Source organism: Pinus tabuliformis, chromosome 1_2, assembly GCF_031772625.1.
Source record: "Pinus tabuliformis cultivar Carrire ecotype Pingquan chromosome 1_2, CPIR1, whole genome shotgun sequence".
Classification (NCBI taxonomy): domain Eukaryota; kingdom Viridiplantae; phylum Streptophyta; class Pinopsida; order Pinales; family Pinaceae; genus Pinus; species Pinus tabuliformis.
This window is the reverse complement of record NC_142298.1, coordinates 620180097-620196382: the sequence shown is the minus strand read 5'-3', so window position 1 is coordinate 620196382 and position 16286 is coordinate 620180097. Positions and strand designations below refer to the sequence as shown.

The 16286-nt window shown below is 32.7% G+C and overlaps 1 protein-coding gene across 1 annotated transcript; it reads right to left on the bottom strand.

Moving 5' to 3' along the window:
• Positions 1–6132: 6132 nt before the first annotated feature.
• Positions 6133–10723, bottom strand: LOC149207159 (ABC transporter B family member 15-like). The gene is made up of 8 exons (XM_089397944.1): positions 10415–10723; positions 10271–10325; positions 9983–10161; positions 9426–9883; positions 8795–9335; positions 7840–8709; positions 6749–7746; positions 6133–6604 (listed from the first exon to the last, which is right to left on the bottom strand). The coding sequence occupies exons 1-8, from the start codon at positions 10721–10723 to the stop codon at positions 6238–6240; spliced, it is 3777 nt and encodes a 1258-aa protein (XP_089254070.1). The 3' UTR covers positions 6133–6237.
• Positions 10724–16286: the final 5563 nt, after the last annotated feature.

The following is a 16286-nucleotide window of genomic DNA, read 5'->3' as shown; positions in this document are numbered from 1 at the left end:
TGACTTCATATAGACTTCCAACTCAAAATTCCTAAGTTAACTAAGTCAACTTAACTTAGTTAACTAAGTCAACTTAACTTAGTTAACTATTACAAGTTGCTATGAGAAAATAATTACAATTTAATTCAAGGACAAATTAAATTGGAATTTCTAGATGTTATTTTTAACATTTCTTGTTTCTAATTTCAACACTCCCTCTCAATAAGAAAAGAATTCAACTCTATCCTGATCATGAACCTTTGGAATGTTCCGCATGCAACACTTTTCTCTATTGTTGTTTCTACAACAACTCCTGAAACTAAAAAACATGCAACTCGAATCAGTGTGATGCATCTATCACCAAAGTCTTTGACTGCTACTGCCTATGTCGACTAAAAACTATGTGCTTCTGTTAACTCTGCCTTTCTACACTGCTATCAACTATGATTTTCCCTCTCTAGTATCTGACTTCTCGAGCCTCTGTCACTCTGATCTCTAACTGCATCAATCACTACTAATTCCTCCTGCTACTATGTACTTTGGGATCTCATAGCAAGGTAAGATCCATGAGACAAAACCTCTCAATGGACCCTGCCCAATTTCAACCATCTTGGGACTATCACTTCACGTTGCCCCATCTCACACCTAGAGGTATCGCTGCATGTTCTCCCTTTGCCCACTTGGCTCAAAATTCCCCCCCACTACTGGTGGTCTCTATATGAGTTTCAGATCCACTATGCAAACTCACCACCCAAAAAATTCCTTCTACTCAATCTGCCAATATCAATGATCATAACTCCTTTTGTGTCACTAAACATTGGCTCACTGATCTACCCACTAGCAGCCTTCTAGCTCCATTAAGAAGTCTGCACATAGGGTCTTCAAATTCTTCTCTTCTATATAGTCTTTAGCTCCGATACCATGTATATTTTCCTGTAGATTCACAACCCTATGTGCAAACTCACCACACAAAAAATTCCTTCTACTCAATCTGCCAATATCAATGATCATAACTCCTTTTGTGTCACTAAACATTGGCTCACTGATCTACCCACTAGCAGCCTTCTAGCTCCATTAAGAAGTCTGCACATAGGGTCTTCAAATTCTTCTCTTCTATATAGTCTTTAGCTCCGATACCATGTATATTTTCCTAAAACACAAGATAGGAATCTACTCTACTCTTTACAGTGGAAGCCCATAAAGATCAATGAAAACAATAATCAACAAGAGGAAGATAATCAATGGCACACAACATAATATTTATCCAAGGAAAGCCACAACTCAAAACCCCTACTATCTATATTGCATTAATCAGAAATATGAGTGAAAAGACAAAGCTTGTTCTCACTAAAATAATTCTTGCACAAGTATAATCAACCATCTTCTCACAAGCTAGATCAAGCCAAACCTTAGCCTATTCTTCTGCTCTCCAAGCCCGTATTTCCTTGCACAATTCCTAGAGGAATTAGCCTTTATTTAATGAGGAAATCCTTCTTCCCTAACTATGCAATCCAAACTTAGGTCCATAACTAATTGCATGCATGATCTGTACAACCTGTAAAATCATACAAATGATAGTAGAATGTACATGCACTCTAATCTCAATTGGATATTTCTCTAAACTAACATGCATGAGTTTCTCTTGAGTGAATCTCTAGTTAGCTGGAGTAGCACTGAGGACGCACCAGTGCACCAAATCACTACTAGACCTCTACTAGTTCCACCAATAGTTAGAACTAGTTCAACTATCTATAACTTAGTCAAATTGAGTTATCTAATTACAACTCAAATAAGCTCAATATGGACCCCTAAAACTTAGGGATCACACTTACATGACTTCAAATAGACTTCCAACTGGAAATTCCTAAGTTAACTAAGTCAACTTAACTTAGTTAACTATTAGAATATGCTATCAGGAAAAAAAATTACAATTTAACTCACAATTTAATTCAAGGGAAAATTAAATTAGAATTTCTAGATGCTATTTTTAACATTTCTTGTTTCTATTTTCAACAAGAACATACCATTGTTATCTAAAATTAACAATTCTAAATGTTTGTTAGTATTTTTCAACTTATGATCTAAATGACTTAGACATATAGCACATACTCGTCTATACTGATGGCATCCTTGAAGAGAGATAACTTTTCCTACTATCTACTAGTTCTCATGCAGTTCTAATAAGTCACTAACAGTTGGAATTCTAGATGGATAGTATGTGGAATTGATTCTTCGGGATCGAAGCAAGCTAAAGTATTATATAGTATCTATTCATGCCCAATTTAAGTGAATTTTCCTGATTAATTCCTAGGTTCTATATTCCTCTTCAATTTAAGTTAAGTTTTGTTTTGTTTTTTTTTTTTCTTCAATATCTCATAATAAAATATCAGTAGCGAAAATTCATTACAAACTCCTCATTACATCCTAAACAATATATAAATACCCAACATTAACTCATTATACACACCCAAAAGTCATAATGCATACCAAAAAATGAAGAAATGAGTTAACTAATGCATAATGGTATAGTAATTACAAAAATTCAAAAAAAATATCTATGCACATTAAAGGCCCTTCACTTATAAAGGGAATATAATCTCAACCATGGAATATGACACAACAATATTACAATGAATTAGTAGGAAGAAAAATCATGTTTAGGGAACTTTGAAAAAATATTCTTGCATCTAAAGAAAAAGTTGATGCAAACCAACAATTCTTTAGTTAGAAACTAAAACATTAAGTTCTATGCATTACTAAATAGGATGTAAGAATATGTTTTCCAAAACAAATGGTGAATTCACTTTCCAAAACAAGTGTATGAAAGAATTGATAAAAGCTACATAAAAAAAATTCCCCCAAAATATCAACATCCTTAATCTAGAGGTTTGGATATCATGCAATGGAAGAGAATAAGTACTTCAAAACAAAATATAGAAAGAACATGCATTCCCCAACCAATAACTCTTTCAAGGGATTCCATCGAAGAAAAATTAGAAGGTAGTGAAGGAAGAGTGTGTTTGGTGGGTATAGAAATAACATGCATTCCACAACCAATAACTCTTTCAAGGGATTCCATCTAAGAACAATTAGAAGGTAGTGAAGGAAGAGTGTGTTTGGTGGGTTTGAATTAAGTGCATTAGGGTTTGCATTCTAATCATTCATGGTTAAATGCAAATTGATGGTTAGTATTAGAAAGTTGTCAAGTTTGTCAATGTAGAGGAAGAGGATCCAAAGAGTCCAAATGTTCCAACATATCCATACACAACAAAAATCCCCCTTTTAATATTCTTCTAGTACTTTATTGAAATGTTCCTTTTCATTTAAAAGAATATACATATCTCATGAATGGAATAGTTACATGACCTAATTTTTCATTTCTAAGAATTATAATCCATAATGGGAATCTAGATTATATTGAAGATAAAAATGTATAGTTAAAAAATAGCATTTATATTTATTCAAGGAGGATATACCATAGATAATTTCGTATACTCCATCCAAGCCTTGGAATCAAATTCAATAAATATCAATTTTAAATTCGTTTTAAAAATTTGAATCCCAAATTTGAATTTCTCTTCACAAAGTTACGAAGACTTCTCAATGCTTGGACATTATGCCAAAGATTAGTTTATAGGATTTTTGTTAGAGGAAATGAAAAAGATATACTTAAAACTAAAAAATGACATCCACACATTGATCCCACGCTTTCAATACAATCAAATTCAAATCTTAATATATTTCCTCCTATTCTGTTCAATCACAAATACTTTCTTGTGTGCATATTTTCATCGTGCAATGTAAATAGTTACTCACAAATACTTTCTTGTGTGCATATTTTCATCGTGCAATGTAAATAGTTACTTCACATTAGAAATTAATTAATCAAAGAGGAAGGCTATACATGACTTGAAATTGAGGATTGAATCTACCACTAATTCTAATGAGTTCCATTTTGGGAGTTGATGTTATTTGTAATCACAAAATCATTATAGAAACAACTAATAATGGGGAGAGGGTTGATAAAATCACTAAGAAAATCTTGATCAAAATGGTGGTGGGAATGAGAAAATTGACCAAAATGTTAGTGGTATCAAGAATCATGTTGCAAAGGTTTTGTATTATATTCATGATAATGTTACTATGTGGGTAATTCCACTCGGTCTTCACAAAACAAAGTGGAAAGAGGATTTATGTTATAGTTTCGATTTTTTTTATGCCAAACAATTTAAGGTGAATTATGCATTCATCGTGTTGTAGAATAGTGTGGCATGGAAGAAAGCATATGAAGCTTTTCCAATCTCACATTCTAGGGTAACTAGTGATAATATTGATGGATCTAGTACTTAAAAGATGTATGCTATTAAGAGATGTATGTTATTGAACAAAATGTAAGAAGTAATTATTGGATATCCATAGTTCATAGTTGAAAATTTAGGCAAATGAAACATTATGTCTAGAGTTTCTGGTAATGCATAAATAATTAGTGATTACAATAGTCAAGAATAAGCAAAAGAACTTGCGTGCTACAATGTTTATTGAATTTTTTAAGATAAAATCATTTATTAGAAGATTAATGGAGATTATAAGAAGATAAAAAAGTTTTTGGTCACTTCCTCTTAGAGTGCCCTGCCCCCGTACAACCTCATTAGATTTTAGTGTCATAATCTTTGTTGCAATACTAACCTTCGTCAAAATTATAGTGAGATGATGATGATGATGATGATGATCATCATCATCATCATCATCATCATCATCATCATCATCATCATCATCTATTTTTTTTTTTATTATATATTTTAGACTTGATAATTCTAATTAAAACTTCACAAAAATTATTTCTTCATTGTATTTAACTAATAGAAAATTATTTTAAAAACCACCACCATCATCATCATCAACATCTATTTTTTTAATTATATATTTTAGACTTGATAATTTCATCATCATCATCATCATCATCATCATCATCATCATCACCATCACCATCACCATCACCACCAACATCAACTATTTTTTTTAATTATATATTTTAGACTTGATAATTTCACCACCACCACCACCACTAACTATTTTTTTTAATTATATATTTTAGACTTGATAATTTCACCACCACCACCACCATCATCATTCTAACTAATAAAAAATTATTTAATAAAAAATTTCATAAAATACAAAATATATTTATATTTAAAAAAATTAAAATTTATATCATAATTTTTAAAAAAATTAGAAATCTTTATTTATTTTGACGGCAACCAATTATAATATAACTGGCAGTTATAAAAATTGGCGTTTCTAATATAAGAGATTTAGATATACAGAATAATAATACTTAATAATAATTAATAAGATAATTATGTATTCTTCATTTTAATGTATAATATTATTAATAATAATAATCTAATATTAATATATAAAAATAATTAAATATTTTTCATTTTAATATATAACATTATTAAAAATAATAATTAAATATATATTTTTTATTATTTTAAAATATAATTAAATTAAAATATAGACATTAAATTTTATCATGCAAATTTTAGCATTTTCAAATTTGTAAATCAATGTATCCGGAACTCGTTTTTTGGTTTAAATATATACAAGTTTATATGAAAGTTTAAATAAAATGTTTTATAGTTTTAAATTTTATATGGAATTGTAAATGGAGTTGTTTTGAGTGTAATTTTTTGCATTTTTTTGGCGTCCGAATGGGCGGAAGAAATTGAGGTTAAATCTTGATTTGTTTTATTTAAAATGGTATTTTAATTGTATATTTGGATTCAGCACCCTGAAAAATTTTTAGGCAGTTTTGATTGTGCAGGATTACCCATCAAACTTGTGATTTCAATAAATTGCTGCCAGATTTTAAATAAATTTGACAAAAAAACCACCCAAAAAACTTCCAAAAAATCGCACTAAAAACAACTCCATATTTTTATTTTTTTTAAATGTTTTGGCTGTTCAAGAATATAAGATATTAAACCTAAACACATCATCGACTTATCCCAAAGATTGCTTTAGTATTAATAAACTTCAAATATGGTGAAATATAAATACGTTTAAAATATTTAAGGCTCCAATAAAACAGAAATTTGCTGTCAAATTTTCATTAGACAGAGTTACATTGAAATTCCGAGCCAGCGGGAATGCCATATATTTGACCATCCAAACTGCATATTTAAACGAAGGCAGAAAGGAAGATTTACTACGTGGATCATGGAGAATACTTTACTGTGTTGGTAAGATGAGAATCTAGTGGTGGTGTCGCTGCATGTTGACGAGAGAGTAATATGCATTGCCTTCCCCTTTGCTCATCAGATACGAATGACTTCCCTCCTCAATCACTTTCCCTTCTTGAATCACAGCAATCGAATCTGCATTCTGAATGGTGGTCAGTCGATGAGCTACCACAATGCTCGTTCTTCCCACCATTATTCTGTCCAGCGCCTCTTGAACAATCTTCTCTGACTGGCTGTCCAACGCGCTTGTTGCCTCATCCAGCAGTAATATGCTTGGATTCTTTATTATCGCCCTCGCTATCGCAATCCGCTGCTTTTGCCCTCCTGACAATTGAGCTCCTCTATTTCCGCAGTTTGTGTCGTACCCCTCCTCCAAAGAGCTTCACAAATCCAAGTGAATTTCAGTGACCAGACTTGATTCAATGTATCTTAATTTATATTGAATAAATAATTTGTTTCATTTGTAACCGATTGAATAAACCATAATTTAGTCATTAACAATCTGCTTCAACTGCAGAGTTTACCTGATGAAGTCGTGAGCATTGGAAGCCTTGGCAGCTTCGATCATCTCCACCTCGCTGGCATTCTCTTTGCCATAGAGAATGTTGTCTCGAATGCTTCCTCCGAACAGAGTGGGCTCTTGACCTACCAGAGCAATGTGCTTTCTCAGACTCCTCAGATTGAAGGACCTGATGTCACTGCCATCAATTTTCACTGATCCTTTTAGCGGGTCGTAGAATCTTTCAACTAATCCAATGATGGTCGACTTTCCCGATCCGCTTTGTCCTACAAGAGCCATACTTTTGCCTGCGTTTATCGTCAAGCAGAAATTCTTGAAGATCATAACATCTGGGCGAGCTGGGTAAGCGAAGTCTACATTTCTCACATCCACGTTTCCTTCTATCTTAACCGTTTTCTCACCCCTTTCATCGTCTGGGTTTATGCGGCTCTCTCTATCTAGGATGCCAAATACAGATTCGACAGCATCAGAGCCTTTAGCGATGTCGCTGCTCATACTTCCTGCGTCTGCTATCACTTTTCCGGTGCTCATCAAAATGAAGAAAACTTGGAAAAGTGCTTCGGAAGTAATTTTCCCTTTGAAAACAAGTTGCCCTCCATACCAGAAGTCCAGAGCCGTATTGCTTAAAGTGATAAATTGCGATGCTCCGAGGGCGAATCCTGCATACAAAGATTGTTTAATACTTTCTCTGCGAGGGCCTTCTTGTGTCTTTTCGAAGAGACGGAGAATCTTCTCCTGTGAAGAGAAGGCGCTAATAGTACGATGGTTAGCCACAGCCTCTGCCGCGAGTTGGCTGCCTTGACCTTGAGATTTGATAGCCTTTTCAGACATGGCCTTGAGGAGAACCTTTTTGGTGTAGAAACATAATACGATGAGGGGTTGCACTGCAATTATTATAATGGCAAGACGCCATGCTATGATCAAACCCATCGTAAAGGCTATTGTCGTAGTGGATGCAGTTTGTACAAGTAATGATATGCGATCTCCCACCAGAGATCTTACCTGTATTGCAAATAGCATATTCAAATCATTAGAAAATCGTAACATAATCACAATTCTATTAGAAATATTAAGACCTTCATATGAGATACTTACCACATTGGCCTCTGTTGCGAGTCTGGAGCAAATAGACCCGCTACTATTCTCGTCCTTATCGAACCACCCAACCTCGAATGTCAGGATTTTGGACAGCATCCGCTCGCGAATTCTTTTAGTGAGATATTCTCCCATAGCTGCGAAATTGTAGTGCTGCAACACGTTTAATAAGAACGATATTACTCCTAAGGCCAAGAAAATGACGCTGTACTCCTTGATTTTGGATTTGATCTGGTCATGGTCCTTGAGGAAAAATACATGTACAACTGCCCCGATGAAGAAGGAATAAACAGGATGAACTGCCCCAAAAGCTAAGGCTCCTGAGCAGCCTAATAGAGCCTGCTTCCATTCCGGAGCATTTAGAAGAAAAAGTCGACGGAATGAGGGGGCGGCAGGAAGCTTTTGTTCATCTACCAGTTCTTGCTGGACTGGTACGGACTTGTTCGAACTCGATCTACTATATGCGCTAATGCTGCTTGGTCTCAAAGATTGTTGGCCTAGAATACCGGGCCCTTCCAATCTCTCATCTGGCTTATCTGCCGCGGCCTGTTGCAGTTGCACCAAAGTAGCGTATGCTCCGTTGGGTTTATGTATCAGATCGTTATGCGCACCTGTCTCGATCACATGACCAGCTTGAACCACCGCAATCATGTCCGCGTTGCGGATGGTGGAAAGGCGATGAGCAACTATAATAGTTGTGCGGCCGACTGAAGCCTGGTCTAGAGCACCCTGAACGATCTTCTCCGACTCTGCATCTAGGGCACTTGTGGCCTCGTCGAGAAGAAGTAGACGGGGATCTTTGAGCATAGCTCTTGCAATAGCTATACGTTGCTTTTGCCCTCCCGACATCTGGACTCCGCGCTCACCCACCTGTATTCCCCAAAATGGAAGGAAAATCAAATCGAATGTATGTGATTGAGATGGAGTTTGCGATTTAAACAAATGGAAAATTTACCTGTGTGTCATAACCATCTGGTAGTTGACTGATGAAATTGTGAGCATTGGAAGACTTGGCGGCAGCAATAACCTGGTCCATGTCGGCTCCCTCTTTTCCGAACAAGATGTTCTCCTTGATCGATGTAGCAAAGAGTGCAGGTTCTTGACTTACCAATCCAATTTGGGAACGCAACCATTTCAGCTGTAGCGCTTTAGTGTTCACTCCATCAAGCAGAATCTGTCCACCCAGGGGATCATAGAACCTCTCTATCAATGCCACAGCCGTAGATTTGCCTGACCCACTTCCTCCCACCAACGCAACGGTCTTGCTTGCGGGAATGGTTAGACAGAAATTGTGAAATATCTTGGACTCGGGTCGAGATGGATATGCAAACTCAACATTTCTAAATTCAACTTCGCCGAGGACCTCCTGCAATATTTCTCCTTTTGGATCTTCCGAGTCAATGGTCGGCTCTCTTTCAATCATCTGAAAGATACGTTTACCAGCGACACGTGCTTCTGAAAAGTATCTGATAAGCGGAAGCGCAGTCCCCAGACCTCTGCAACCACATCACCGATTCCAGAAATTCTGGTTGAACATACGAAAGAGAAATAATTGAGAAAGAGAAATGGATAGGTAGAAAGCTTACAAGCCTCCCAAAAGTAAGCAAACTGAAGTCGCGAAAATCTTTCCTCCGCTTCCGCCATGAAACATAACCAAAGTGCTACCGTACCAAGCGTTGAACGCCCAGATACAGAAGGTCACTCCTCCGCTTCCTATTGCCAAACCTTTGACAAGACCCTGCTTGAGCCCAAACACTATAGTTGCATTAAGGGCATCCGAGAACTTGGTCATTGTCCTCTCCTCTCCAACGAAAGAAAAGACCGTTCTAATGGATGAAAGAGCTTGCTCCGCAGTATTGCCAGCTATATTATATGCTTCATTCAACTTGCGAGAAGTCTCCACCAGAATCCGTCCATACATTACCCCAGGAATTATCAGCAACATAACGAAAGGAAATGACGCTAATGCCAGTCTCCATGTCAAATAGAATGCCACAGAATAACTGGTGACGAATAAAGCAGCATTCATGAGGAAGCTGGGCACCTGAAGATGGACAATCTCCCAAAAGGATTACGATTAGAAACTTTGATGAAGAGTCAGTACACTGAGCAGTTAGACGAGAGAAATTAAGATCATACATACCTTTTCAGCAAATACGTCCTGTATAACGAGAGTATCATTAGTAACGCTGGTAACCACTTCTGATGTGGTGGTGCCTTGGGTGTCGAAGAATCCCTCCTCCTGCCTCAATACCGCTTTCAAATATTTTATACGCATCCTAGATGCCTGCCTTTCACCCGTCCTTGCCCAACAGAACGCCTCTGAAAAAACAAAGCAAACCAGACAATTATTCACAGATGAGATCATAAAAAATCCTTCTCAGGCAGTAGTTAAAAGGGAAACGAAGAGCTTAAGCCTTATTATACCCACCTAGAAACGCAGCGAAAAACACGCCGATTGAAAAATACACCATACGTAAGGTCAACTGCACAATTAACCAACACTGAGGCATTCATCAATGTGCGAGATGGATATTATGCTACCTATTTTCTGTTTAAAAGAAACGATGATTACCGTTCTGATTTTATCACGCGATTCCCCAGCCGATGGATCATTTCCTAATGTGTCTATCAGACTGCTCAATATAAGCATCATCACAGGCGTGGTCATTCCATCTATAATGGTTCCTACAGTGCCGAATACCATAAGGCACAGATCAAATGAATCGGCATACTTAAAAAGTTCCCATGTTGAAATATCTGAATCCTTCGAAGGAGCGGCAGCAGTATTGTCGGTCTTTTGCAAATCGGCTGTTTTCCCGTTCTGCTTCTTTTCTTCAACTCGTTCTTCCAGACTCGACATCTCTATTTGCTCTTCAGCCATATTTTTCAGCGGTAGGAAGAGCACAGTACTTCTTCACGCTTCTGTATCTTATGGCAAATTTAAATCGTTTTTGCATGATTATTCACGCTTCCTTATCTTATGGCAGTTGACAATTTTAAAATGGAAATTGTCTGTCAACGGGGCAGTTCGCCTAACGAGCTAATAAAACAAGTCTGGAAATTGTCCGGGTAACGTGTTAAAATAAAATAAGTACGAGAATGAGGAGGAAATGGTAATGATATTCATGAGGTACAGCTGAGGAAATTGCTATGATACTCATTGGTTTCTTTCTCACAATTCATTACCCTCTTTCTAACAAGCTATTGAATGGACTTTAATTCAAAAAAATGAATTATTTCATAGTAAAATTTTACGAATTGATATTGTTTATTAATTTTAATGCTGTTTTTCTAATAGTCAGCAGAAAAATAGTCAATTAGTCAATTGAGTTGAGAAGATTTTTCCATTAAAATCACATCATAATTGAGTTGAGAAGATTTTTCCATTAAAATCACATCATAATAGCAGCGGTTTAAATAGAGAGAGCAGATTATCCAACAGTTATATTTGACGAGAAAACGGTTGTATTTGACCCAGAAACAGTGCTCCACCGAGGGATAGGGATAAGGAAATTCAATTAATTCAAAAATTAGTTTTGTTAAATTTATTACTATATTTGATTAAATTTAACAAGAATAAACTAATAATAGACTTATTAGTAAAGCTATATAGAAGAATACAAACTAATATTATTAAATAAATTAAAATTGTTTATTAAAAGTTCACTTACTTACTTAGTCCTATTAAAATTATTTTAAAATTATTAGTTCTTATTCATTTATATTAAAGTTATAAAGGGAACATCATTCAAATTCTTCCTTTAAGGTGAAACTTATTATATTAATTATTACTTTATACTAATAATTAACTAAATCTTAATTTAACTTTATATAATTAATGAGTATAAAATAATAGATTTATTATTAATGCTAAAGCTATATAAATACAAATTAATATTATTAATATTAAAGGAAAAATAAATAAATAAATAAAATTTTAAATAAAGGTTAACCTACTTAGTTAGTTAGAAAGTTGACTTAATACTAAAATGAAGCGCTTACGGAATTGAAAAGAGGCAATTTCTTAATTAAAAGTTATTTTAAGGTTATTATGAAACCACTGAGAAAGAAGAAGGCAATTTCTAATTAGTTAAATTCAAGAATGAATATTCATTTATTTATATTAAAGTTTAAGTGGGATAATTAGCATCTAAACACTGATTTTTGCCCAAAATTCTTTTCAACACTGATATAAATCACAAAAGCCTGAACTCAACAATTTAATTGAGTTTACACCAACTTGATAAAACTGTAACATAAAATGGTGATGATATTCAATATTGGTGATAATATTCCTAAGTTCAACTGTGATGATACTCATTGGTTTCTTTCTCACACTTCATTACCCTCTTTCTAACAAGCGATTGTGTGGACTTTAATTTAAAAAATGAATTATGGTTTCTTTCTCACACTTCATTACCCTCTTTCTAACAAGCGATTGTGTGGACTTTAATTTAAAAAATGAATTATGTAATATAAAATGGTGATGATATTCATGAGGTCAGCTGCGATGATACTCATTGGTTTCTTTCTCACACTTCATTACCCTCTTTCTAACAAGCGATTGTGTGGACTTTAAATCGAAAAAATGAATTATTTGATATTAAAATTCTACGGAAAGGATTGATTGATATTGATTATTAATTCCAATGATGTTTTTGGAATATTCAATTGAGTCTACACAAGCTTGATAACTATATTAATGGTTTATATAAAATTTTCAAAATTTTTAATTCCAATAACAATAAATTTACACAATCGCTATACATATCTACATACTACTAAAACAGTTTATATTAAATTTGCATAATTTTAAATTATATTTACAATATGTTATATTTATATTTAGATAAATCACTGTAAGGTTTTTTTTTCAATTTAAGGTGGATGAAGATTTGTTGATTTTTTTAATTGACAGTTAAAATTGATTCTCAAGGGAATATGCTTAGCCTATGCTTAGTCTAAATATTTACCAAGAGCTATAGTGTGTTACAGAGTTTGCTAGATTATCAAATTCTAATAAGTTCATATTCTAATTAGATAGAGAAATTAATATATAAACAAATTTTATTTAACAAAATGGTCAATTTTACAATAAAATGTCTAAGCTAATTAGATTCATCCTAGGTGACTGCCCGCCCACCAATTTCTTAAAGATTTGAGATTATTCCAATTCTAATAAGCTCATATTCTAATTAGATGAAGAAATTAATATATAAACAAATTTTATTTGGTAAAATAGCCTATTTTGCAATAAGATGTTTAATTTATTTTTTCCTTTTTAAGTTGACCCATAACATTTTTTATATATGGTTAATCAGGTATGTGTGCATTGCTAAAACATTCTTCCTGTTGCAATAGGTTTTTTTGTTATATTAATGATGTCTTTGGCTATATCAACTATATTAATATTTTTATTGTAATTATAAATAATTAATCAAATAAATGAATACATTGGTAAAGCATTCTTTATTTTACAATACTCATTTTATTGCAATAATTTTTGGTTATATTTATAAAAACTTTAGCTATATTAATCACATTAATAATTTTGTGGCGATTATACTAGTTTTAGCACCAAGGACCAAAAATAAAAAATAGAAATAGAAATAATGAAGGCAATACTGATTACAAATGGTTCATGAACGTCCTCTACTAAATAAAATTCCGGATAACAAATCGGTGATCTGTATCTTCATTGACTTTCTAGAAGAATGATATGGCCACAAGTTATTTCTAAAATAATAATGAGTTGGTCATTATTGTGTGACTCATTTTCCCAGAATTATTATAAACCACGAGAGGTCATCTTGTGACCTTTTAAAATCCCTAACCTATTAGGCCTTGCTGAGTCCAACATAGAATCTCAATCATTTTGCCTTCAGTGGTGCACAGATTTATGCCGTTGTCTACTTGTTACATGCATGCTCATAATTTTGTCTTTCGAATTTGGAGAGATGCTATATTTTGTTTTTTTCTAATGATGCTATATTTTGTTTTTTTCTAATGGGTTGGGTTGTATTTGTTTAGGATCTGGTAGAAATTCAGTGAATTTACAAATTTGAGTGATAATCAATCTCAATGTCTCAGAAATTTATTATAATATTAAATAAATATATATATAAAACGAAAACACATACTTCATATTTACTTCACTAAATTAAAATCAAAATTTCTAAACCTCTTTAATAATTAGACACAAAACATTCTTTTATGTGTATTTCTAAACTGGTCTGACATAATGTTTTTTTGTTAAGGATGATAGGCATTATTTGCTTGTATGGGAAATATGTATGCATTTTATGAAGAGGTCTAGACATATCCATGCCATATCAGTCATCTTAAATTATGTATTGAAAATCTTTATATACTCTTAATATAACACTATACTGTTTTTTGTCTCTGAAAAAAAAAAATTAGACACAAAACATTTGTTTCACCAAATTAAAACCGAAATTTCTAAAACCTCTGAGAGTTAGACACACCCAAAATTACCTTTTGAGTAATTCGCTTTTCGGAAAAATCCTGTTCTGTTCTCTCTGTTATACACTACCGACTTGAAATTTTGATTCCATAATTGTTGTAGAAATCGAGTAATTTCATTTCTGCACATTTCACTGGTGTCTTTCAAAATTTTAACGTTTTAGATGGGAACGTTAATCAAAATCGTTTAAATAAAGCGTAATCATAAAGTTTTATTTTAAAATATTTTTATTAAATAAATTTATGATAAATATATTATTTATATTTAATGTTTTTATAATTTAATTAATTAATATTATTGTTGAACAATTGGAATATTAAATTTTTATTATTTATTTAATAATTATTTATAATTAAATTAAAATTTTGGAAACTTTATTTTAGATAAACTGTTTATTAAAATAATTTATATATATGATATGAAATTAAATAATAAAAATTTCACATTAAAAATTATTATATATTTAAATATAATAAATTTAGATAAGTTTTTAACTTATGTTTACATCAATATTTATAAATGACTTTTTGTAATTAGGGGGAAAATTTGTACGAATTACAAAAACTAAGTGGAATTAGTTTAAATTTAGATTTCCCAAAAATTTTACTAGATTTTATGAAAATCTTATCAAAATCTCCTTTATTGAATTAAGGCTTTTGTGGTCTATGTCAAGTTTTTGAGACATGTTTTGCGATAATCACATCAAAATTCATTTGTTTTGTCCAGGCAACCAACAAGTGTGGTTCATTATCAAAATTCATTTGTTTGGAACCAGATAGTGTGGTTCCTTATCAAAATTCATTTCTTTGAAACCAACAAGTGTGGTTCATTGTCAGGACAAGATGAAGAATGAGATCATGGCAACAAGTTAAATAGAGAGATGGACCATCCAAACAAGGAAACGACTACTTTTGACTAAAAAAACAGGACCAAGAGTTAGGGAAAAAATTATTAATTTATTAATTAATATATTAGATTTATTTAATTATTTAAATATATATAAAATTAAATATATATGCTTATAATTAACTAAAATATTTTAACTATATATATATATACCTATTTATTATAAATATCATTTTTAATTAAATAAAAACTAATTAAAAATTTAAAATATATTTGGTAAAATTTTATATACCTAAACGAAGAATGTAAAGTGTTTAAATAATTATTAAAGGAAATTATAATTATATATATAGAAAAATTCTGTTAGAAACAACCACCACGGATCTACATGGTGGGAAGGAGCACAAAAAGAACACTACACTGTCATCAAAGAAGAATACTCTAGAGAAAACTCTAAATCACAAGAAATCAGGCAGCAAAGAAACAACTCTCAAGATAGGCATGGAGAAAGCCTCGCCCAACAAATCAACAGTTATCAAGATTCGACCTCACAAAATAAATCTTCATTTAACAACAAAGCAGATCTCCTAGACCAAACTTCTTCTCCGACTATCTTCAAAAGGACGAACACAATAGATCGCGAAGCTAAGACACCAATGTCTCAAGAACCAGAAAAGATGAAGGGGATGCAAGATAAAGGAAGTTGGAAGACCGTAGTGAAAAAAAAGAAAGCTACACACCAATCTCGGCAACAAAGACGAGGAGCCAGATAATTAAAAACTAAGAAAATTCCAATTTGGTCTCAGAAAACGGTAACCACCACCATCATTTTTTTATAATTTTTAAAATTTTCTATATTGAGTAAAATATATTGATACCATCATACTTTAATATGTATAAAAATTAACAACCAATTGACAGATACCATAAATTAAATGAACTTATATAAATATCAGCTTACGAAAGAATGACAAAAAAAAACTATATTTTCATTGCAATGTCGGTATCTGCCTCCATACCGGATAAATAATCTAAAATATCTTTTTAAAAGGAAGAATGATTAGAGAAACATAATAAAAAATAAATTCGGACCATTAAAACGTGATAATTTCGT